This window comes from Narcine bancroftii, chromosome 5, assembly GCF_036971445.1.
Source record: "Narcine bancroftii isolate sNarBan1 chromosome 5, sNarBan1.hap1, whole genome shotgun sequence".
NCBI classification, from domain to species: domain Eukaryota; kingdom Metazoa; phylum Chordata; class Chondrichthyes; order Torpediniformes; family Narcinidae; genus Narcine; species Narcine bancroftii.
In genome coordinates, this window is record NC_091473.1 from 166,592,827 (window position 1) to 166,617,773 (window position 24,947).

The window sequence follows — 24,947 nt, forward strand, 5'->3', positions numbered from 1 at the left end:
TCATAGATAGACGTAGAATATTGGGTACAAGTGATAGCATAAGTGACATGGACATACATTCATCCTTAGACCCATGTTCTAAATATGAATTGTATTTAAATATTTGAAATTGAATTCTATTTCTACATTTTTTTTCCATTGCAATCAATAGGACCATATTTCAGAAATAAAGTTAACTTTTACACAGGTACATTGATCACTAGATTGAAAATTAATTTGTAGTCCTTTGTAGCAGTGCAGCACCTTTAATGTTGCAACACAGTTCGAGTCTTAACAAATGAATTTTCACAGAGGATTAAGGCAGATAACTAGAAGATAGGTTTTAAGAATGTAAAAGGAGAAAATTAGGTGAAGATATTGAAGGAAGAAATTGATGAGCTTTAGAGATTAGACCCCAGAAAGCATTGCCACCAATAATGTAGAAACTACATTTAGGCACGATCAATGGATGCAGAAACTTGGAAAAGTTCAAGGTTGAAATAGGTACAGGTCCTTATCCCTTTATCCTTAATTCCAAAAACTGACCTAAACTGAATGGAGAGAGAGTGAGGAAAGAATATGGCTTGAAGAGTGTGGGGGCAAGGAGAGTTGAAGCCTGCTGAGCCACCTAGGCCAGAGGGCAAAGACACCTGGGTGCTGAACTCCATGGCTCGGGAGGAAGGAGGAGAGAAAAGCAAGCCAGTGCTGAGGAGGTGGTGGTGCTGGAGGGAGAGAAGCCAAGAGGATGCCGGAGAGTCGCTGAGCCTAAGCAGCAGCAAGAATTGGGCCTGGGGGAGGAGCAGATGATGGGAAGCCCCCGACAGCAGAACTGGTGCAGAGGGACCAGATGATGGGAGCAGCCCAATGGCAGTTGAGCAGGGCTGGGAGGCAGACGAGGGCACGGCAGAGCCCGGCAGGGTGAGCCTCTTTTTGTTTTAATGCAAAATCAACAGCTGTCTTTGTTACCCATAATCTCCCAAGCAGCTGGAACCACTCTGCATTTCCCAGACTGGTTCCAGTAGTGTGGGAGATTATGGGTAATGAAGACAGCCATTGCTCGTTGAGTTGATTTCAATGCGGCATCACTCAATAAAGAGGTCTTATGTATTACGCAAATCTGTACCGCCACCATGTTAATTCCATAATCTGGAATAATCCAAATACCGAGAAGTGTTTGGTCCCAAGGATGTTGGATAAAAGGATAAGCACAGTAAACACCCCCCCTCCCCCTCAGTATCCAGTACCTAGAAGGATCACAGATGCCAGATATGCAAATTTTCCAGTTAACAACAGAGACACACTCTTACAATACCTAACTAATACACCGGCATTAATAATAAACAGTTCAAAATTCAAAAGACAGTGCAAAATGTAAAGTAATTTGGAAAAAAAAAATCAGTATTGTAGCCTTTAATTATGTATAGTTCACTTTATTCAGGTAATTTCTGTAACTTACAAAATTTAAATTTAAATTCGATTCCCTGTAAGAGCATTGCATTAACTGCTATGCTAACCATGCCTTTGTCATAATTAAGCCCCCCTCCCCCACATTTACAGATAAAGCCTTATTGATATGCTTAATACTAATAAAGATTAAAAACACTTACTTGGCAGGGACATGGAGACACTTTGGGAAAGTCACCCCAGCAGCGAGTGGCATTAGCCAGCTCTTATCCTGGGCGCCACCATTTTATTCAAAAACAACTTTATTGAAACTTTATTCAAACTGCTGCTGTGGGTGGGGCACGACCGGGGCACTTCGCTGGCTGAATGTTTCCTCCCATCTTCACCAAGGGGTTGTGTGTTGCTTCAGAGAACATTTACTTTTACAATTTTAAACTCTTATTTAAATTTACTGGCTTGTTGGGTTGCCGGTTCCTTGAATTGTGAATAACGGGGATTTTACTGTAAAAGTGAAGGAGGTGGCAATGAAAATGTCAAGTTGTGGCTTAATCTGGAATGACATGGATCAGCAAGCACAGACACAAGGAGCACATGGAATGGTTCAGTCAATGAGATCCAAATTTTGTATAATGTTAGGATAATAGTATAAGAAGGAAAGTAGCCCAGGAATGTATTCATGCAAATAAGCAAGGCAGAGGAAGGGCCAGAAATGTTGTAAGAAGGAAATGGACTGACTTGGTGACAGTACAGATTAGTGATTTGAAGCTCAACTTGGCATCAGCAATGAAATTAAGAAAATGAACCAGTGGTTTCGTTCAGTTTTCAGTGTTTGCAAAGGAGAGAAGTTTGGGCTTTGATGGCCGTGGTGCAGGAAAAGACAAAGGGCTAGAAATCTTTTTCACACATTCTGAATAAAAAGATTGAGAATTTCATTTGTTTTTATGTGAGCTGATATTTAAAAAAATTTTCTGGGATGCGCTCCTCCTTCAGAGCAAGAAAAAGTCAAAAGTAGCTGATCAGTATTGAATTGCATACTTGTGGGGACGGTCACTGATGAGATGTGCAGGTGATTTTACTTCTTTGAATTCTGGGGTGTTTGCTTGAGATGATTTAAAAGAGACAATAGAGAAATAGAAAATAAAGGGGCCTCGACTACTTTAGCATGTCAAAGAGATGAACATAATACCAGATTTTGCTTGTGATGTTGATTGTTGCAGTTGCCATTGCCATGGATTTCCCTTGAGTTTTGCATTGGAGCCCACAATAATTAGTAAGGAATTTTGGCTCACAATCTTCTGTCGTGAATTTGGCAGTAAATAGGAAAACCATCAATATATTTCCTTACTCAATTAAGTTGAACAATTCTTAGTCGGGACTGCCGATTCCAAACCTAAAAATAAGAATGAGGTATTTAGTTTTCAAGCAAATCATGTACAAGATAAAAAACAGAAGAGCAAAAAGAAAATAGAGTAATGAGTTAAAAGACAAAGTTACAAAAGATTCAATAGTCACACTGAGAGAATGGAATTAGGCAATTGAAAATGTTAATTTTCAGTGGCAGTAATCACTGTTAAGCTGGAGCAGTTTCATCAACCTTCTCAGGCAGTTTAATACATATTACTGAATTCAATAACTTCATGCTGTTCCATGAATTTTAATTTGTGAATTTGGGTGAGAGATTTAACATGAAACTTTTTGGTGGACTAGGATAATCTCAGAAAACACCTTCCATCTCCTTCCTGAGATGGGAAGGTGTTGTCTGAGAATGCACCACAGGGCTGCATTATTTAGCCCCCTGGTCTACTCACTTTACACATACCTACTACTGTGGGTAGGTATGACAATAACTCTAAACTCCAAATTTGGCGATGATGCCACGTTAGTGGGTTATATAAAGAAAGGTGATGACAGCGTACAGGAGGGAGATTGAAACTTGGCAGAATGGGGCACCAACATCAACCTTGCACTAAATGTCAGCAAAACCAAGGAGCTGATTGTGAACTTCAGGAAGGGAAACCCAGAGGTATACAATCCAATGATCTTTGGGGAATCAGAAATGGAGAGGGTGAGAAAATTTAAGTTATTGGGAGTCACTATCTCAGGGAATCTTTACTGGACCCAACACGTTAATGGCATCATGAAGAAAGTACATCAGCACTTCTACTTCCACAGGAGCTTGCTGAGATTTGGTATGACACCAGAAACCCTGGAAAATTTCTACCGATGTGTGGTTAAAAGTGTGCTGACTGGATGCATCACGGTCTGGTATGGGAAAACCATATAACCCTCCAAAAGATAGTGGACACAGCCCAGGACATCATAGGCAAAACCCTCCCCACTATTGAAAACATCTACAGGGAACACTGCCATCAGAGAGCAGTAGCAATCATCAAGGATCCACACCATCCAAGACATGCTCTGTTCTTGCTGATGCCATCAGGAAAGAGGTAGACATGCCAGAAGACTTGCACCTCCACGTTCAGGAACAGGTGCTACCCCTCCACCATCAGATTCCTCAACAACAAACTCAATCAGGGTTTATTTAAGGCTCTTGTGCACTTTATTGATTTTTTAAAAAATTCTCTTTGTATGGCACAGTCAGTTTGTTTACATTCGTTATCAGTTTATAGTTGTTTATAAGTATTCACTGTGTACTTTTTTTTGCACTACCAATAAGTGGTAATTCTTCCTCATCCATGGGAAAAATAATTTTAGGGTTGTATGTGATATCATGTGTGTACTCTGACAATAAATCAGAAATCTACAAAATCTGATTTCCATATGGAAATACAAGTTGCTATCTGATTTACAACTTAAAGTGACCGCTCCTGCACTCATCTTCATTCTTACACTGAAGTGCATCCTGCATCTTATACTAGCAACATTTACAATGATCTATTTCAATTGAATATATAAATGAGTACATTTTTGTGATTCTATAATAAGTGAAATAAATCACTCAATTTATAAGCAAACAAAAAAAAATGTACCTAAAGGTAGTGCAAAATGTTTTTATTACCATGAGGTTCCAGGAAAGCTTTTTGCTTTTACTGAACTTAATGGCATTGACGCCGAGAATGGATTACTTCAGTTATTTTTCTCATATATCTCCATGTTTATTTTCATAGTCGACAATTATGATTGGCTGATAAATGGGACTGCTAAAGGACGTATACAGAAATTCATCGAAGAAGAACATTCATTTGATGAATACACAGAAGTAAGTTTATCTTATTCAAGGTTCAATGTAATCATTATGCTAACTGTCAAAGTTGTAGCTTAAACTGCAAGAAACAAAGAATTTCTCTCTTAAACAGTGAAGCTATATAAGCAATCTGTGATCCCTTTTAAGATCTTTTTCTATTACAATCTCCATCAGTACTGGAGCACCACAGGGTTATGATCTTAGGCCCTACTCTACTCACTTTATACCTTCGACTGTGTGGCTCGGTACAACAAGAATGCCCTCTACAGATCTGCTGACAATACCACAGTAGTGGGTTGTATAAAGGAAGGGGATGAGTCGGCATACAGGATGGAGATTTAAAACTTGGCTGAATGGGGCACCAACATCAACTTTGCTCTCAGTGTCACCAAAACTAAGAAGTTGATTGTTGACTTGAGGAAAGGAAAGCCAGTGGTATATAATCCAGTGATCATTGGGGGTTCAGAGGTGGAGAGGGTGAGAAAATTTGTGGTGGTACACCACTGGCCTACTGCAGAGGGCAACCTCTGTACCTGCAGAAGAGCACGGGGATGATAACAGCCAGTCGGCTGTCAATCACCCTCCGCGATATAAACCAGAGCCGGCCTTTCGAAGACACTTTCAGAGCTTGCAACAGTACTCCTCACAGCTTGCTCTGTGAAAGTTTATGTCAAATAAAGCCTGTTGAACAAACTTTGTTTTGTGTGTTTGCTTCTATTCGATATTTGACATAAAATTTCAAAGCTGCTATGGAAAAGCTCCTGAGCGCCGGGAGCCTTGAAATCGACCATTGCCACCTGGAAGCACAAACTCGCTTCGAGATTTGGAAGCACACGGTCGAAGTGATCATCAAGGCACATGTTGATGACATCCTGGACTCCGACCGAAAGAGGCTCATCTTACTCCAATCGAAGCTGAGTCCCTGAGCCTTCCAGGCACTCAAAGACTGCACCGGGTTCTCGGAAGCGACGAACACCCTCGAGACCATGTATAAATCTCCCACGAATGTGGTCTTTGCAAGGTACCTCCTAAGTATCTGAGCCCAGCTGCCCGGGGATACAGCCAAGTCCTATCTGGGAGCTCTGCGTGAATTGGCCCGACCTTGTCTGGCTGAACCCAGGGTAAATGAAAGGGAGGTCGAGAGACTGATCAGAGATGCCTATGTCCGAGGGCTGTCAGGCAGAAGCAGCTAGAGGACAATATCTACTCCCTGGCCAAAACAATGGAGGTAGCATCCCTGCACACCAAAGGCTTCGACTCCAGGCTTTCTCAGGCCTTCATGTGATTTGCACATTCAGCTGCTGTGGCCCTAGACCAAACTGGGGATGAAAACATCCCTGCTGCAGGGACCAAACACCCTTGTAAGTACTGTGGGTCCTGGTGTGGGTCTGATCGTCAATCGTGCCAAAACTGCCCGGCCAAAACCAGTACTGTTCGAGATGTGGCAAGAAAGGCCACTTCGCCAAAGTATGCCTCTCAAAGCCCTGTCGGCAGCTCAGCGGCCCTCTACGACCTGCCTCCCTCCCTCACGATCTCCACGATTGCCGGGTGACGCCATTGCCCCTGCAGCCATTTCTGACCTCCCCAACCCCAGCGGCCCAACTTCCGGCCTCGCTGGCAATGATTGCCACGTGTGCGCCATACGCCTGGACCAGCCCTTGTTCTCGCCAGCACCACCTCCTGAAGACTACAATGATGTCACTTCCGGTCTACAGAATGACGTCACTTCTGCCGCCCGTGATGATGTCATCCTCACTGACAGCTGGCGAAACTAGCGCAGCCTGGGAAGAAGGCCAGCCATGCCTTGCCCTCCCACATGGTGCTGCCATCTTGGGCCAGTCAGGCGCAGGCACCACTGCCACCCAGGCCCCCCCAGGCCTCCAACAAAGATGGGACTGATGATGATGATGATGTGGTCAATGCAGGCGCTGACCAGTCCGCCCTACTGACACACCCCACACCTCTGGATGCCTCTAACCACCGCACACTGCACCCCAGTGTGCACCACTGGTTGACACTCATCTCTCCCGACGCCTGCAGAGGATACCGACAGCCAAGACTCAGTGCCTTTCAACCTCCTAAGGAGTTTGTGAAGGTTTGGTATGGCAACAGAAACACTGGCAAATTTCTACAGAGATATGGTAGAAAGTGTGCTGACCAGCATACCACAGTCTGGTATGGGAAAACCAATACCCCTGAGCATAAAGCATAAAGCTCTCTAAAAGGTAGTGGACGCAGCTCAGGATATCACAGGCAAAACCCTCCCCACTATTGAGTAAATCTACGGGGAATGCTGCCGCCGGAGGGCAGTAGCCATCATCAAAGACCCACACCATCCAGCACAGGCTCTGTTCTCGCTGCTGCCATCAGGAAAGAGATATAGGTTCAGGAATAGCTGCTACCCCTCCACCATCATACTCCTCAACAACATGGTATGTGTGAATTCTTAGACAACATGTGGATGAAGGAAAAGGTTCTTTACTTTAAAGTTGATGTAAACAGCCCATGACTCATGCCATGAGGCTGCAATCCTCCATTACCGACCTTTCTTACTGCAGTCTCTTGTGTGTCAGCTCCTGCTGGTAGCCAAGTCTAATCAAACAGGAACTATATCCTTAAGGTCTTGCTAGTAGCAAATGCAACCATGATCATAATCATTATAGCTCCCTTTCTTAAAACAAAAGAAACTTACTTTTAACTAACATGTTTTCTTTGTATAACTCTTCAATTTTAACTTTAACACCAAGAACTTACATCTTCATTATTATCAACATTGTTAACAATTTTTAAAACTTGTTTTGTGTGTTCACATTTACATATACTAAAACTTGAGCGAATAAGATAGCACTACTTCATTCTATAACAGCAGTCTTTAAAGGATTTACGTGTCTTAACTATCTCCTGATTGATTGTTCTTGAACCTGAGTTGTTGCCTCAGACAATGTCTTCTCAACTGTGTATTCAGATTGTTCAACAGTATCCGTCTTTCCATCTACTGTGTCTGGTACCATTTGAAGATCTTGATGATTTCTTTGCAGAACAACACCTTCATCTGTCTGAATAGTATATGATCTTGGTTGGACTTCACTAACGACAGTTCCCTTCTGAGTCCATAAGTTTGTTTTGTCTTTTAGCCTCACTTGGTCACCAGTGTAGAGATCTGGTAGGTTTTTTGTTCCTCTGTCAAAGTAATACTTTTGCTTTTCTTTCTGTTGTTCTTTGAATTTCCACACTTTCTCTCCCTCTTGTTTTTAGGAGATTCTCCTGAATGGGTAAGTTTGATCTTAGCCTCATTCCCATAAGGAGTTGTGCTGGTGACATACCACACTGGTGATGTGCGGTATACTAACGTGCTCTGGTAGAAGTCCGTTCCACTGCCTTTTGCCTTGCTCATCAGTTTTTTCACTGTCTGTACTGATTTGTCCACTAGACCATTGGAGTACAAAGTCCCATTCTTTGGCAAAATGTCAAAATTTTGAATAGCAAAACTCGGGTCCTTTGTCTGTGAAAACTTCACTTTCCACGCCATGGCTGGAGAATATGGCTTTCATACCTGTTATTACAGCATCTGTAGTGGTGGTGTTCAGTTTATACACCTCTGGATACAAGGAGTAATAGTCTGTGACTACAAGATAGTCCTTCCCTTGACATTCGAATAGGTCAGAGCCTACCTTCTGGTAAGGTCTGTATGGTGTTGGGTGTGGCTTTAGTGGTTCTGCAGGATTGCTTGCTTGATATTTCTGGCATATTGTACAGTTTGACACTTCATTTGTTATTTCATTGTTGATTCTTGGCCAGTACATCACCTCTTGTGCTCTTTTCTTACACTTTTCGATTCCAAGATATTCTCCATGGATCCTTTTTTGCATCTCTTTTTTCAGACTCTTTGGGATAAGGATTTTACTTCCTTTGTAGGTGATGTTTTCAACCACTGATAGTTCCACTCTGCAGTTCCAGTGCTCTGAAACATCAGGTGAGCGGTCCTGCTTCATGTTGGGCCATCCATCCAAGATGTTTTTTCACAATTGTCGCGGTTTTTCATCTTTGTTTGTCTCTGATTTCATGAGCTCCATTTTTGCATCTGATATGGATAGTTCACTTGTGATCATGTCCATGAAGGCATTCACGTCTTCGTCCATTTTGGTGTTTGCGGGCTCTCTTGTGTCAACATCACTAGACAAGTGTCTGCTGTGTATATTAACTTACCCGGAGCATATGTATTATATGGCGAGCTCTCCACTGGCCACCGTGACAGAGGTGCACCAAAGAAAAGGTACAAGGACTGCCTAAAGAAATCTCTTGGTGCCTGCCACATTGACCACCGCCAGTGGGCTGATAACGCCTCAAACCATGCATCTTGGCGCCTCACAGTTTGGCGGGCAGCAGCCTCCTTTGAAGAAGACCGCAGAGCCCACCTCACTGACAAAAGGCAAAGGAGGAAAAACCCAACACCCAACCCCAACCAACCAATTTTCCCTTGCAACCGCTGCAATCGTGTCTGCCTGTCCCGCATCGGACTGGTCAGCCACAAACGAGCCTGCAGCTGACGTGGACTTTTTACCCCCTCCATAAATCTTCGTCCGCGAAGCCAAGCCAAAGAATATGCCACTGTAATGGAAGATTTAAACCGTGTTTTTTACTTTTGCAGCCTTTGCTTCTGCAAGGCTGAGAACCTGCTTGTTGTTTTAGAATCAGCAGACATAAGCTAAATTCCACCGAGGGGCCAGAGATGCAGTTATCTGACGAAAGGACATCTGTGTACCAAGAACATTTAGTCTTCCTGCTTGTTTTGGTCAGACTGTCAGAGGCCTAGCCTTGATGCAAAATAAACCATTGTATTCAAAGTGACAAGCTGAAAATTACGTTATTCGATGGAAGCCTATCTTTTTGACTGTGCTGGGAATAGGTGCTTGGGTAAGCAGTTTTTGGGTAATATAAGCCATAGTCCCGCTGCTGAAGTTTGAGACTCTCCGAGAGGTGGCAACATCTCTCAGCAAGAAGAACTTTTAGAGTCCAGCTAATGTCCCGGTCGAGGGAGGTGGAGAAGCTGTTACCGGTGCCCCAACAACCTACTACAAGTGTGCGGTCATTGCATCGCTTCGGCAGTTGGGACCAGTCCAGGCGTTGATAAGTATAATTGGGAAGGGCTAGCATATTGTAGTTTGAAATCAGCTTTTGAATTTGTAATAAACATTTGTATAAACTGAACTCTGTTCGGTGTGTGTGTCTATTTTCTTTTGGTAGCTCAAACACTGTGACCAATCTAAAACGAACAAAGTGAGAGGTACAAGTTTACCCAGGACAGCCACATTCAGTGTATAGCGTTGCAGTCTCATCATCATTCTTTGTATTCTATGTGGACATGCATTTAATGACTTTTGGAACAATGGAATCAAGGGCTTATGGTCAGCCTCTACACTGATTGCTTGACCTGATACAAGCTGATGGACTATTTCACAGGTGTACGTGATGCTGAGCAGCTCCTTTGCAATTTAAGCGTATCGCATCTCAGCGCCTGTCATTGAGCGTGATGGATACATAATGGGTTGCCAGTCATCATATTTTTGCAGAAGAACTGCACCAAGCCCACTATGTGATGCATCTGATGATATCTTGATGGGTCTCACTGGGTCATAAAATCTCAGAACTGGTTCCTCTGTGAGCAGTTTCTGTAGTTTGCCCCATGACTTTTCATGTTCATGATTCCACTCTCATTCAATGTTCTTTTCTGTTAGTCTTCTCAGTGGGGCCATCTTTTCTGAGAAATTGGATATGAATTTACCCATTTAGTTGACCATTCTATTAAACCTCTGTACGTCCTTTTTGCATTGTGGCCTTGGCATGTTCCCAATGGTGGACACCTTTCTGGGGTCTGGTCTGATGCCCTCACTGCCAATAATATCTCCTACAAATGTTAGTTCTGTCACTCCAAACTGGCATTTCTCTCTATTCATCTTCAGGTTTGCTTTCCTTGTTGCTTCCAGCACTTAGCTTAGTCTCTCATCATGCTCCATTCTTGTGGTTCCCCATACTATGATGTCATCCATTGAGGTATCAACTCCGTCCAGGTGCACATAGACCATATAGATAGTTTTGTGATACACTTCAGGAGCTGAGGCAATTCCGAATGGTCACTTTAGGAATCTGTATCTATCAAATGGACTATTGAACGTGCACAGTCTTGAACTTGCTTCATCCAATTTCAACTGCCTGATGATGGATCTAACTTGCTGAAAAACTTTGCAATTGCAAATTGTGACATGATTTCTTCACGCATCAGAAGCTTAAAGTATTCTCTCTTTATTGCTCTGTTTAGATCTCTGATCCAGGAAAATTCTAAGCTTTCCATTCTTTTTGTCCACAACGAGTTAATTCACCCACTCCATTGGCTCATCTATCTTCTGAATCACGTTCAGGTTTTCCATTCTGTCCAACATTGCACTTAGTTGCTTTTGAAGTGCAAGTGGAACTTTTCTGCATGGATGTATTATCGGTGGCACACGTTTATCCACTCTGATCGAATGTTCTGGAAGGCAGCCTAGAACATAAAATAGGTAATTGTACTCTTTCATGTTCATCATAGACTGTCTCTCCTTCGCTTTCCACATCGAGGACTCTTTTTACCAGCTTCAGCTTCTCACAGGCTGTTGAATCTAGTATGGCCTGAACATCCTTTGGTACCACGATGAATGCTAGCATATGCTCTTTGTCCTCATGTTTCACTTTGACCATGTATTCTTGCACTGGTATATCGGTACCTGAATATCCTGTCACCTTCACTTTTGTTCCATACATCTTTGGTCTGGGTCTAATCTTCTTAAAATCAGTGTCTGATATTACATTGATTTGTGCTCCAGTTTCCAATTTAACGAAATGAATTTATCATTCATTTTTAATCTCAACATCCAGTCTCTGTTTTCTTTCTTGTTTTCTCTCATAACATTGACATAGAATTCCTCTATCTCCCTTTCATCTACTGCATGAACCTTGCTTTGTTGCACTTGGTTCTGACAGCAATGGGCATAATGGTTGCTTTTGTTGCACATACAGCATGTTTTACCATATGCTGGACACTTTTTTGGTAGGTGTTGTGTACCACATCGATGACATGGCTTTCGATTGCCCCTTTCATTTTTGTTCGCTGGCCATGCCTCTGTTTCCACTTTGGTGCTCTTTTTGTTAAATGGTTTATGTCTGTTCTTGCTCACTGCATTCACGTTGCAGCTAGTTTCACTGAACAGTTCTTTTGCCTGCAGTTTTACAGTTTCTGTAGCCCTACAGAGTGCTATGGCTTTTTCCAGGTCTACATTTTGCTCTATTAGCAGTCTTTCCTGAGACTATTATCTGGAAAACCACACTCAAGTCTGTCTTTATCAGTGAGTCAGTCAGTTACCAAATTCACATTTTTTGCTTCTGTTTCTCAATTCATTCACATACTGATCAATACTTTCTTTCGTTTTCTGTGCATGTGAAAAATCTGTGCCTCTCAAACGTCATGTTATGGTTAGGTATGCAGAATGCCTCAAACTGTTTCATTATTTTTTTTCCCAGTTTTATTTTGTCTCCTTCACCAGCTGATGTGAAGTTATTATACACCTCTAGAACTTCATCACCCATGACATGCAAAAAAAAAACAACACTTTCACTTTTATTGTCAGCTGTGGCTGCTGCTAAATACAATCCAAATAGTTGTTTAAATCTCTTCCAGTTTTCAGCCACATTATCTGTCAACTGAAGTTTCACAGGTAGATGTAATCATTCCATTTTTCACTTCGTATCTTCTCTTCACTGATCAGTTGCTGACTTTAGATTTTCCTTTTAAAGTATTTCCTTCTAATTTCCTTCATCCCACTTCTGACACCATGTTTCATCTTGTATTCATATGTGTGAATTCTTAGACAAGAGATGGATGGAGGAAAAGGATCTTTAATGTTGATGTAAGCAGCCTATGAGGCATGCTATAAAGCTGCAAGCCTCCATTACAGCCAAATTGTCATTGTCAGCCAAATATAATAAAACAGAAAGTATATCCTTAAAACCTTGCTCGTAGCAAATGCAACCATGATCACTCTCATCACAATAAACTAAATCAGGGACTCATTTAAGGACTCTTACTTGTCCACTTTATTGATTTTCTTTTTATTTTTTTCTGTATTGCACAGTCAGTTTGTTTAAATTTTGTTATATATTTACAGATCTTTATTTATTTACATGTATATGCTGTGTACAGTTTTTTGTATTGCACTGCCAGTTCGGGGTAATTCTTCCATGTGCCCAGTAAAAAAAGAATCTTAGGGCTGTATGTGATGTCATGTATGTACTCAGACAATAAATTTAAATCTGAATCTGAATGTTATTATACTCACCGGATCTGCCCAAAGCTCTGTTTGTCATGGAATCGTTGGCATCATTCTGTGTATGCTGTTCACCACAACTTTGTTCCTTTATGACAGCTACTGCAAGTAGGCAATGAAAGTTTCAATTTGCTGTTCTTTCTGAGTTTGTTACCTTTTTTTTATTTTTAATTTTTTAATTTTTCACACTATGAACCATATTGACCAAAATACACAGAAACCTTTCCCTCTTGAATATACACAGACTGATAAAACCATTTGAAATAGAGGAAATACAGGATATATTAAAAAAGCTACCGAACAATAAAATGCCTGGAGAGGACGGACTCCCAATAGAATTCTAAAAAACATTTAAAGACTTATTAATTCCTCCTCTCCTGGAAGTAATGAACCAGATTGAAGAAACACAAAACATGCCAGATTCATGCAAAACAGCAATAATTACAGTAATACCAAAGACGGGGGAAAGATCCACTAACACCAGCATCATATAGACCAATATCTCTACTCAACACAGATTATAAGATAATAGCTAAACTATTAGCAAACAGATTGGCCGACTGTGTACCAAAAATAGTAAAACTAGTTTGTGACCTTTCTCGATACGAAGACAAATATTGAAATAGGTTTTCACTTATTTTAAGATTAATTTTTACTTAGAACATGGTAGAAACCAATTCCGGCCATTGAGACCCATGCTGCCCAATTACACCCAATGAACCTACAACCCTGTTCATTTTTGGAGGACGGGAGGAATCCAGATCACCTTGGGAAAACCCTCGTAGGTCACTAGGTGAACATTTAAATTCCTTCCAGACAGCGCTGGATTTGAACCGATTTGCTAACGCTATAATTGTGTGGTGCTCACAATGCCGCTCTTTTCTTCATGTTGTTCAGTCTATCAGAATTTCATTCTCAGTGATAATTTGTGATGTCGTAACAAATGAATTAGGGCTCTAATAATAAATATCAGAAAGTAGTGAGGTATTTTTTTGAATCAAGGATAGACTTTATTCACAATAGGTTATTTACAAATGGAAAACCGTTCCAAGTGTCTTTGCATCCTTAGTTTAGTATCCATACATTTCCATCACTGTACATTTTTAGATTCATTTCTATTTACATCATTACCACCACTGTGGCATCATGTTATTACTCCCCCTTTGTTGTTTGAGGGGCTTCCCCTCAGTCTCAGCCCCTCTATGCCTGGTTATGGAAAGACTCTAGATATGGTCCTTCCCCACAGTGTCCACATGATGGCTGAACCAAGCTTCAGTGTGCCCCTCAGCATGTACACCTGCAGCCTGAAATATGCCAATTGGCAACATTCCTGCACTGACGTCTCCTTGTGCTGAAAGAACAACAGGTTTTGGATAGACCAAAGTGTGTCTTCCACTGAGATGATGGTCTTCCAGCAGTTCTGGATGTCAGACTCTGTGTGCATCCCCGGGAACAGCCAATAAATCAGAGTCCTCAGTTGCACTGCTGCTGGGGAGGAACCATGACAAGGACCCTTGCATCCTTCTCCACACACTCTTGGTGAATCTGCAAAGAGGTGGGTGATTGTCTCTTCTCCACCTTAGTCATCTCACCGGGGGGTGTGGATGATGTTCTGATTGTACAGAAAGGATCTGACTGGAAGGGCAACTCTCACCACCAAGTCCTGGTACTTGTTTGAGGCGTTCCACAAGATGGCCTGGACAGTCTGCTCAGGGAACCACCCCACCATGTCCATCGAGTCCATGTCTCTGTGTCTGCAGGATATTCCACTGCCTGATAGCCTTGTGATCAAAGGCATTCGTCTGGAAAAACTTTTCCATGAGGGATAGGTGGTGTGGAAAAGTCCAGCTGACTTGGACATTGTGTGACAACAGGGCTAGGCCCATCCTTCGCAACACCTGGGACAGGTAGAGCCTCAGCACTCAATGCCCTTGTACCTTGTACTATGGCCTGATGCAGCCACATGTGAAGGTCCAGAAACCCAGCTTGTCCATGCTGAATCACGGTTCCCCCGCTTCAGATTCACTTGTGCGCATTAGGCCTACACCCCTCCAAGCTTGTGCATACATTGAGCACTTAATGTGAAGCACTTAAAGCATTTAATAAGATAACTCTGGTATCTTATGGCTCCTGGGAGTAACTTTGCACACTCAGTGCAAGGAAATTGCATCACTATTATCCAATCAAATATGGAATATCCATTTATGGCAATGCATAAATGACCTGATGTTATTCAATTGAATATTATGTGATCACATCCGGAGCTATATTATGGACACCAATTCATTCAAATATAGAGCTATTCTCATGAGGAGTATGGCGTCAGATATGGAGAATAAAGAATTGGTTGATTTAGAACAGTAAAAATTAAACAATAACCTTCTCATGTGGTTCAAAGAATCTAATACAGTATTGAACATAATAGTGATAGGGTTTTCAGTTATAGAGATGCTGAAAGTATCAAAATTAAGCTTTATACCCTTGGAATAAAGAAGGAAAAGTTGCTCGTGGCCTTTTTGCTCTCGATCAGTATATATTACTGCTTACTTAAAATTAAACATAATCATTTGGTGAGAATAGGTTTTTTTATTTTGTTTTCCTCCTGACCATTAACCATTTTTATTGAGGGGGGAAAAAAAGCAATTGGAGGAGGTGACAAAGCATTGATTCTTTGTGTCGCTGACTAAAAGAAAAGTTAAAATTGGAAGAAGTCATGAAAGGGAAATTAAGAGCAATGGAGAAGAAATCTGTTAGTTTTTTTCTTCTAACCAGTGGAAATCTTTTCTTTTGACAATTCTTTGTTTTAATAAAGTTATCTTTCTTAAGTTTATAGACCAGTTTCGTCACTTAGCTGTAGAGATCATGAGCCTGCAGAAAGTCGCACATTTTCATATGGTGCGATTGGATTGTGAGGATATAAAGCATGGCCTGTCAGAAAAAGCAAAGAGCTTTGCAGAGATGTTGTTGAATGGACTGGTTGCAAAACACAGAGAAGAAAATGAACGGCAAGTCAATGTTATATGTGGAAATTAATTATTGAAATCATAAATTAATGTTAATTTGTTTTATTCTGTTAATTCTGAAATACATTCTTAATATGCAAAATGTTTGTCCTATACTCTACCCCATATAGCCTAATAGCTTGAATATGGCAGAGATTGTGTGATCTCTGAAGCTAAGTTGGCACAGGCCTGGTCAGTACTTAGAGGGGAGACCTAGGAACACCAGATGCTGTTGGTTTCTGTGAGGGGCTTTGGACAAAGTGGTGACTCTCTGTCTGCCTTACGGTAGACAAAAGTTAAAGAATTTCATGTACATTACATTCTAAATGTAGTATTACGTGACAATAATGGAACTTTTACCTTTACTTTATTTGCAAGTCAACTCAAAAGCAGTTGCCCATGTAATGTAATGATATTTAATGCCTTCAATGCAGAAAATAATAGTTTGCTTCACAGAACAATGGAGCAAAATAATGTCAAAAGCTAAGGAAACTAGAAAAAAAATCCCAAAAGCATAATGAAAGAAACGTATACTTGAGGGGAGAGGCAGGTTCACTAAAAACAGAACTGCACAAAAAAAGATGGAGGGAGAATTCACAAGGCCAGAACGAGTTGAACAAGGAGTTTCAACAAGGTGGGGTTGGATTTTAGATGGGCCAAAAGGTAAAGGAAGGTCAGAATATTTAAATTAAATTTCAATTTAGACATACGGCATAGTAACAGGCCATTTCAGCCCACGAGTTCATGCTGCCCAATTTACACTCAATTAACCTACACCCCCGTTACGTTTTAAACAGTTGGAGGAAATGCTGGGGGAAACCCATGCAGACATGGGGAGAATGTACAAACTCCTTACAGACAGCGTGGGATTCAAACCTTGGTCCAGTCTCGATCGCTGGCACTGTAAAGGCATTATGCTAACTGCTACACCAACCAGGCTGCCCTTGGTGGAATTTAGCTACAAAGATTAGTATTTAAAATTTTTGGGAAACTAGTGACAACTATTAATCAGCAAGATTTATCGCAGTTGTAAGCAAGATTTGTTTTACAAAGTGTTGTGAGCAACTTAGCTCTTAAAGAATTAGTTTACGGAAGGTAGATTATTGAATGCTGAGGTGAAGAACATTGGAACAAAAATTTGGAAGTGGTAAAAGAGTCATGATGCTGTACATCATGGAACCAGCCCTTCCACTCAACCTGTCCATGCCAACCAAATTGACATTCTGGGCCAGTCCTATTTGTCTGTTCTCGATTCATATCCTTTTAAGTCTTTCATATTCGTTTATCTGTCTAAATGCCTTTTGAATTTTCATTGTATCTACTGTTATAGAGTTCTGTGTTGTGTATTGACCTATGTGTTGTGTGATTTTATGTTAAAAAGTGACACAGTTTGTCTTAGAGAGCCAAGGTGAAGGTGGACTGCAGAGAGTGCGAGATGGACTAGGCATGTGCAGATGATCTAGAAATTTCTGGAATTGGAAGACAAACCACCACTGGTTGTGGCTGTGAAGTGGAACGAGGCCCAAGCATGATTCATTGTCTGGGAGGCAGTTTAGAATGTTGGGCAATTTAAAAGAGATGAACATACTGAAGGCAGACAGAAGGATCCGGACTAAGCCATTGTTCCTCTTTCTACAAACAACACAAGAAGACAACTTCGAATTTTGTGCTCTCTCTCTCTCAAAGATCTTTTGGCTTCAGTTTACCAACAAATTGAATTTTGTTTATGATCTTTGTTTTGGTTGAGATAGAAATTTTGTGAGTCTTGTGTGTTTTGTATTTGTTTCGTGTCTAAGTTTTTCCTGTGGGCTGGTTGGAAATACAACTTAGACTTTAATTACATATGCTATATTTAGGCTGGGGAATTTATTAGTTTTACACTGTTATAAAAATTTGTATAGTCACCAGTGGGCATTGTTATAAAAGGGGGGATTTTGAATTAAAGTTTGAAGGTGAATTTTTGTTAATAAAGTCATTGTTCATCTTTACCCCTTGTGATATGCCTTCTTTGCGGTTGCTGGTTTGATATTGTAAATTCTGTAGCTTCCTCTTATTTGTGGAGTATGTTTAGAGCAGCATGGTTGGTATAGTGGGTGACACAGTTGGTGCACCAGTTAGCACAACACCTTTACAGCACCAGTAATCAGGATCGGACCAAGGTTCGAATCCCGCGCTGTCTTTAAGGAATTGGCACGTTCTTCCCGTATCTGCATGGGTTTTCTTCAGGGTTCCAGTTTCCTCCCACCATTTGAAATGCACAGGGGGGTTGTAGGTTAATTGGGTATAAATTGGGTTGCACGGACTCATGGACCAAAGTGGCCTGTTACTTTGCTGTATGCCTACATTAAAAAAAAAATAATATATATCTGTTTTAGAACACATATCTAATTACTCAGGTTGCCAATTTCCTACTCCAACATTATCAGACCGTGTTTTTGCCACAGCTTATCTACTGCTGCAATCATCATCCATCTCTTTTTTTCTCGCATTAGCATCTCCATTCTCCTGACTGGAAGCCCTCAATCTACCTTGATCAAAGCTTCTTTAACTTTGTCCAGAATCTGATCACTTTCATCCACTGGAAAAGTAAGATCAGGGCTTTATCACCTGACAAAGGCATCCAGAGGAGTTCCTTGGTGGGCTTGTTCTAGCCCATTTGCACTATGAATTTGTTGTTGGAGGCCTTGTCCCTGCTCAGCAAGTTCAATAAGGCATTTGAAAAATTCAGAAAGTGAGGAGGCATGGAATCCAATTGCCTTGCTTTGTGGATACAGAATTGGCTAGCCCAGAGAAGGTAGCGGGTGGTTGTACATGGTTCATATTCTACATGGAGGTCAGTGATGTTCCAAAGGGAACAGTTCTAGGACCCTCCTCTTTGTGATTGTGAGGAAATGAAAGGGTGGGACAGTAAATTTGCAGATGACAAGAAAGTGGGTGGTGGTGTGGATATTCTGGAGGGATGTCAGAGGTTACAAAGGGACATTGATTGGATACATAGCTAGGCAGAGAAGTGGCAGATATATTTTAACCCAGAAAAAGTGTGAAGTGGTTCATTTCGGTAGGTCAAAGTGATAAAACGTTTGTTATTACATCTGTGTTCATGTTTGCTTTCAAGCAACATCAGGTCCACTTTAACAGTAGAGCCTGTACTATGCTGTAGAATTTCTGTTCTATGTTCCAGAGTATGGGGCACATATATGGGGTGACCGCCACTTATAAAAATCCAGGCTATTTCATTTTCTATGTGCACATTCAAATCTTCCTCCATGCTTTTTTCTGGCAATAAATATTTCAACATGGTATTACGTTTGCAGATATTAAAATGATTATATTTTCTGATTTCTTTGTGTAGAATTTGTCAAGAGTTTGAAAATATTGTGGATAAAACTTTGAATATTCCTGAGGGTACAAAAGAAATGCTGGACATGATAGATTATGTGAATGAAGTAAAAAGTAAAGGTGTGGCAACATTGAATATGAGGATCAAAGTAAGTATTAAAATTCCTCAGGAAACATTTTTGTACCCAGGTAATCTTCTGTACTTCTGGACATAGAGAAAGAATTGCTTGTAAATGTAATAATAATATTAAAAAATCAAAAATAATGTACAGGTACACGATCCTTTATCCAGACACCTAAAATCCGCAAAGCTCCAAAATCCAGCAAATGGGGACCAGCGGCTGAGGGACCGCGGTTGGGGGAGACAGCTGAGGGACAGGCGGTTGGGGGAGACAGCCGAAGGACCGGCGGTCGGGGGAGATATCCGGGTGGCCAAAGGACCAGTAGTTGGGGGAGGCGGCTGAGGGAACACGGTTGGGGGAGACAGCCAGGCGACTGGAAGGGGGTGGATACGGCAGCACAATTCGGGTGGGCTTTCTGAAATACTGAAAAATCCGAAATTTTGAACACACTATCCCTCAAGGCTTCCAGATAAAGGATCGTGTACCTGGACACAAAAATGATATTTATAATGTTACAATATTTTGCAGCTTTTGTTGTATCAAGTGTTGGGTCTTTTGAAAATTATCTTCATTTGATTGGCATAGTTTCTCTTCTTTTATTCTTTATTCTGTCTTGACATTTCATCATTTGTTGAAAAAGGGAATCTTTTCTATCTAAATACATTCTGTGTAATAGCACACATTTCTTCACAATGCTGTACTTATTTAACCATTGCATCAAGGGCATTTCAATGTTTTTCTTATTGGTTTAAAAAAAATTATTTAGCTGACATCAAATATTTCAAGAAATTGCAGAGTTATGACGCAGCTCGACCATGAATAAACTCCGGAATGATCCGACCTGGCTAGGGACACAACCCTTTAAGGCCCAGACAGTAGGCTTGGCTAAGCTCTCAGCCAATCGCTGTAAGCACAGTCTAGAAACTGTAACTATATACACTATATACATTGGTGATAGATCTGTACTATCACAAGTATGGATTGACTTGCCTGGATATCATATAATCTAAAGCTTTTCACAGCATCTCAATACACATGACAATAAGCAATTTAAATTTATCCAATTTCATACTCTTTTTCATCTAAAGTGCTTATTGGAAAATAACAAATTATTTTAGACCTCCTTAATAATTAAGTGCTGATGTGCAAACGATCGCCTTTCTTTGGAAAGCCAATACTTGAAATCTCTCTGAAGTGTGTATTATTTGCAGGAGCTTCAACGTAGGCTGGAATACCTTCTGGATGTATATATATTCGATCCTAAAGACCTAGATTTACATGTCACTGTCCTCTTGTGGCCAAAGAACATCATATCTATTTTTGATGAAAATGATGAAGTAAGTAAAACACCTTGCCTTGGATTTGCTTAGCATCTCAGATTTCTCAAAATACCCAGAAATGGAGAGAAGGAAAAGTAGAAACTCCCACTGATGAAAAAATTAGAGGGAAAGAATCAAAGTATGATGGTTTGGGAATGTTTAAAGAGGATGTGAGAGAAGGAGAAAACTTAAGAAATTCAGTAAAGGGGTTCCAGTGGTTGGGTTGTTATAAATGAAGCAAATTCTATCATTACTGGAGTGAACAATCAATGTCATGGGATATGTGCAAGACAGATGTTTACAATTAAAGCTGATTGCAAAGTATGAATGGTGGAGATGATGAGAAGGATTCAGGGAGTCAGAAGGGGTTTCACATGGCATTGAATATCCTGTCTATGATCTGCTCTTGTAATCACAGTATTTATTGCTGCTGTAATTAGAATTCTAGTCAATGGTGAACTCTGGATGATTTTAACTTTAGACATACAGCACAGTAACAGGCCATTTCGGCTCACGAGTCTGTGCCGCCCAATTTACACCCAATTAACCTACACCCCCAGTACATTTGGGGCAGAGGGCGCCTCTAGGGAAAACCCACGCAGACACGGGGCGAACATACAAACTCCTTACAGACAGCGTGGGATTCGAACCACACAGTGTTGCCCTTGATGAGGAATAACATTTAATATTCCACCTGGGCAGTTTAGATCCCAATGGTATGAACATCGAATTGTATAATTTCATGTAATGTGGCCCTTCTCTCCACTCTGTACTCCATTTGCTATTCAACTCCCTCCCTTTTTTGTCTCTCTTCTTAACCATCCCATGCTGCCCCCCCCCCACATTCTCAGCCCCCTTTTCTTTGGTTCTATTCCCCTCCCCCACCCTGCATCCATCTTCTCATTAAATTCCTCTGCTTTCTACTCTTAAACCAACCTCCCCACCTCTCTTTGGTACATCTTTGCGTGCCATCCTGAGAATTAGATAAGGTGAGAATATTTCCAACACTGGCAGTTTTTGTCTTTCAATCACCCACACCACGTTGTGTAAATCACTTGCCTCCACTGTCCTGTTTTTCTTGCCTCTCCCTTTGGCATCTGCTAGTCCTCTGGCCCTGTCCATCATATGTTACCTCTACTTGATTTGTCAATCCTGTGTGGGGGGCCCTGTTTCACCCCTCTCACCCTATCCTCTTTAGATTGCTTCTGTGCTAACATTCCTCAGCCCTGATGAAGGGTTTCAGCCTGAAATGTCGACCATTCTTTTTATTCCATTAATGCTGTATGACCTGCTGTTTCTCCAGCAGATTGTGTTTGGTTTCCGATTCTAGAATCTGCCATCTCCTTTGTGTCTCCAATAAAAGCCTGTTTTAGCATATTATTAGTAAACTAAGCACTCATCAACTATTTGTGGATTGGACAGAAAATTCCTGGCATTCTCTGATGGGTTTACACAATTGTTCCTTTTGAATTAGACATTCAACAGATTACCTCACATATCCAAACCATAAACAAAACAAATGGGAGCGCTGCCACTGGTGCGGGTCCTGGAAAGCAAGAGTGGAGTCACAGCTCTGCTCCAAAGGATTCAACCATCCGGTGTCAATGCTGGCTGCACTGTACAGGCTATTAAAAGAGCCAACAGTGTTTGTAAGTAAAATCTGTGGAGGTCTGTGTCCAAGATGGGGCCACCTGTGCTGGGCAGCAACCATGAGCAGTTGCAGGCTCTGGGGAGCAGCAGACCTGGGCACCAGAAACAAGGAGATATTCCTTCCCTCCACCCCCCCCACAAAAGCCATTCAGAAAGAGAAACTAAGAGACAATCCTACAGGACAGTGACCAAAGCAGCGGACCAGCAAGGGACGCAGCGGCTGTGAAATCCACATAGGCCGCAGGCAATTTGCAGTTGATGCACTCACACAGTCTTGCAACAGACAAAGGAAAACAAAACAATAAAAGGAACCTTGAAATTTAAACTGATAGCAGATTTTTAAAAACAGAATGTTATGCTACATGACTATCTAAAGTGTTTAAATTGTTTATTGTTGTGACCACACAGCTAGTTGAGAAAGCAAAGCTTAAAGGAGAGACTGAGTTATTGGCTAAGCGGGAGAAACTCATCGTGGAATTGGAGAAGCTTTCCCACCGCTCAGAGGAATTTGCACAATGCTCTGAACTTGACTTGATGCAACAGGTTACGCTAGCGCTTTTAATAGTTGTGTTTTATCCACTATTGTTTGATCTAACAAATTAACATTGTGATGCAACTGGGATGTGAGATTAGCTTGTTTAGTAAATGGTGAAAGAAAATCTTAATTGTTTGAAAATGCATAAACCACTCTTATTTATGACCATATGAATCCTGACTGATACAGAATGTTGGTTATAGTTGTGGAGAGTTAATTACTAGCTAAGGCAGTTGGTAAGAAAACTCATTTTAAGATGCACTGATCTTTATCTTTTATATGAGATCAAAGCATTACCGTTTTGGATCCTGACCTACATAACTATAATTCTTTTGACTGTGAATGGTTGGCTTCATTTTGCACTTTCCTGAAGCATGAGAACACTCCTCCTTTCCACTTCTTCATTTAACATCTTCTGTCTTTGGCTTGGCTTCGCGGACGAAGATTTATGGAGGGGGTAAAAGTCCACGTCAGCTGCAGGCTCGTTTGTGGCTGACAAGTCCGATGCGGGACAGGCAGACACGGTTGCAGCGGCTGCAGGGGAAAATTGGTTGGTTGGGGTTGGGTGTTGGGTTTTTCCTCCTTTGCCTTTTGTCAGTGAGGTGGGCTCTGCGGTCTTCTTCAAAGAAGGTTGCTGCCCGCCAAACTGTGAGGCGCCAAGATGCACGGTTTAAGGCGATATCAGCCCACTGGCGGTGGTCAATGTGGCAGGCACCAAGATCATTAGAAAACCACCTGGACTCTGCCTTGTTGTAACATTCCTCTTTATTTCACAGTCAGAATGCAATTTTCAGTATTTGCATCAGTCACAATATTCTTCCCTTTCATAACCTACCTACTCATTTTAAGCCATGACAGACCCACTGATGTCCTGATGCTCCCTCCCCACAAAGCCTCAATTTCCACATCCCAATTCCTACCCTGCCCCTCTGATGGTCAGCACCATCCCCTCTATCCCTAATCCTGATTTGGCCTCGGATTACTGGCTCTCTCTTTCCTTCGACCTAAAGTAAAAGTGCACAGTCTGCAGATTATGAAGTTTTGTACTGAAATAAATGTTGACGCACTTCACAACAAACAATTAGTGTGGCTGAAAATACCATGATGTAATTTCTAGGCCTTCATTTGCAATATTTTTTGAAATGTGCTATTCTGATTTCAGTATGTGAATGATGTACGGACAGTCCAGAAGAGATTGCAAGATGCAGAGGAATTAATTGAATACATCAACAGTGAAGAAGCTCTGTATAAATGGGATCTAACCACTTATCCATTGGATGAAGTCATCAGAGTTAATACTGAACCATTTCAGAAACTTTTTGCTCTTATTCTGAAATGGCAACGCAGTGAAAAGAAGTAAGTGAGTGTCAGGAATCTAAGTTAACCAGAGGAACGTTTATGATTCTGTGATAGTGATAAATAATATTCACTAAATGATTAGAATGGATTTGCTGTTTTTACAACATTCAAAAACTACATGTGAAATAAGGTTTCCTTTTATGGGTGTGGTACCCACCTGTTTCAAAGAGTCATCAATCATACCGGTGCCTAAGAAGAGGGCAGTAACCTGCCTTAATGAATATCGACCAGTAGCACTTACATCAACAGTGATGGAGTCTTTTGAAAGGCTGGTGATGAAGTACATTGTGGAAACAGATGTACAGTGGATGCCATCTCATGGGCTCTACACAAAACCCTGCAAAACCTGGACACCAAAGATGCATTCATCAGGTTGCTCTTTATCGATTAAAGTGTTGCGTTTAACACCAACTTCCCCTCAAAACTGATCAGCAAACTTCAAGACCTGGGACTCAACATCCCATTGTGTAATTGGATCATAGATTTCCTCACCTCCAGACCACAATCAGTGAGGATTGGTAAGAACTTCTCCTCCACAATCTCCATCAGTACTGGAGCATCACAGGGCTGGGTTCTTAGCCCCCTGCTCTGCTCATTTTATGCCTCTTACTGTGTGGCTCGGTACAACAATAACACCGTCTATAAATATGCTGACGATACTACAGTAGTGGATTGTATA

At 41.3% G+C, this 24,947-nt stretch overlaps 1 protein-coding gene across 4 annotated transcripts in view; it reads left to right on the top strand.

Moving 5' to 3' along the window:
• dnah12 (dynein, axonemal, heavy chain 12) overlaps nucleotides 1–24,947 on the top strand; it is a 230,102-nt gene that overhangs the window by 45,216 nt on the left and 159,939 nt on the right. For 3 of the 4 annotated variants that reach the window (XM_069939623.1, XM_069939622.1, XM_069939624.1), the window contains exons 11-16: nucleotides 4,512–4,603; nucleotides 15,769–15,947; nucleotides 19,297–19,432; nucleotides 20,617–20,742; nucleotides 22,783–22,917; nucleotides 24,072–24,265. In XM_069939623.1, the coding sequence (XP_069795724.1) occupies nucleotides 4,512–4,603; nucleotides 15,769–15,947; nucleotides 19,297–19,432; nucleotides 20,617–20,742; nucleotides 22,783–22,917; nucleotides 24,072–24,265 (862 nt within the window). Of the gene's footprint in view, nucleotides 1–4,511; nucleotides 4,604–15,768; nucleotides 15,948–17,583; nucleotides 17,703–19,296; nucleotides 19,433–20,616; nucleotides 20,743–22,782; nucleotides 22,918–24,071; nucleotides 24,266–24,947 lie in introns of those variants that run through there. The other variant, XM_069939625.1, reaches the window with a different exon arrangement.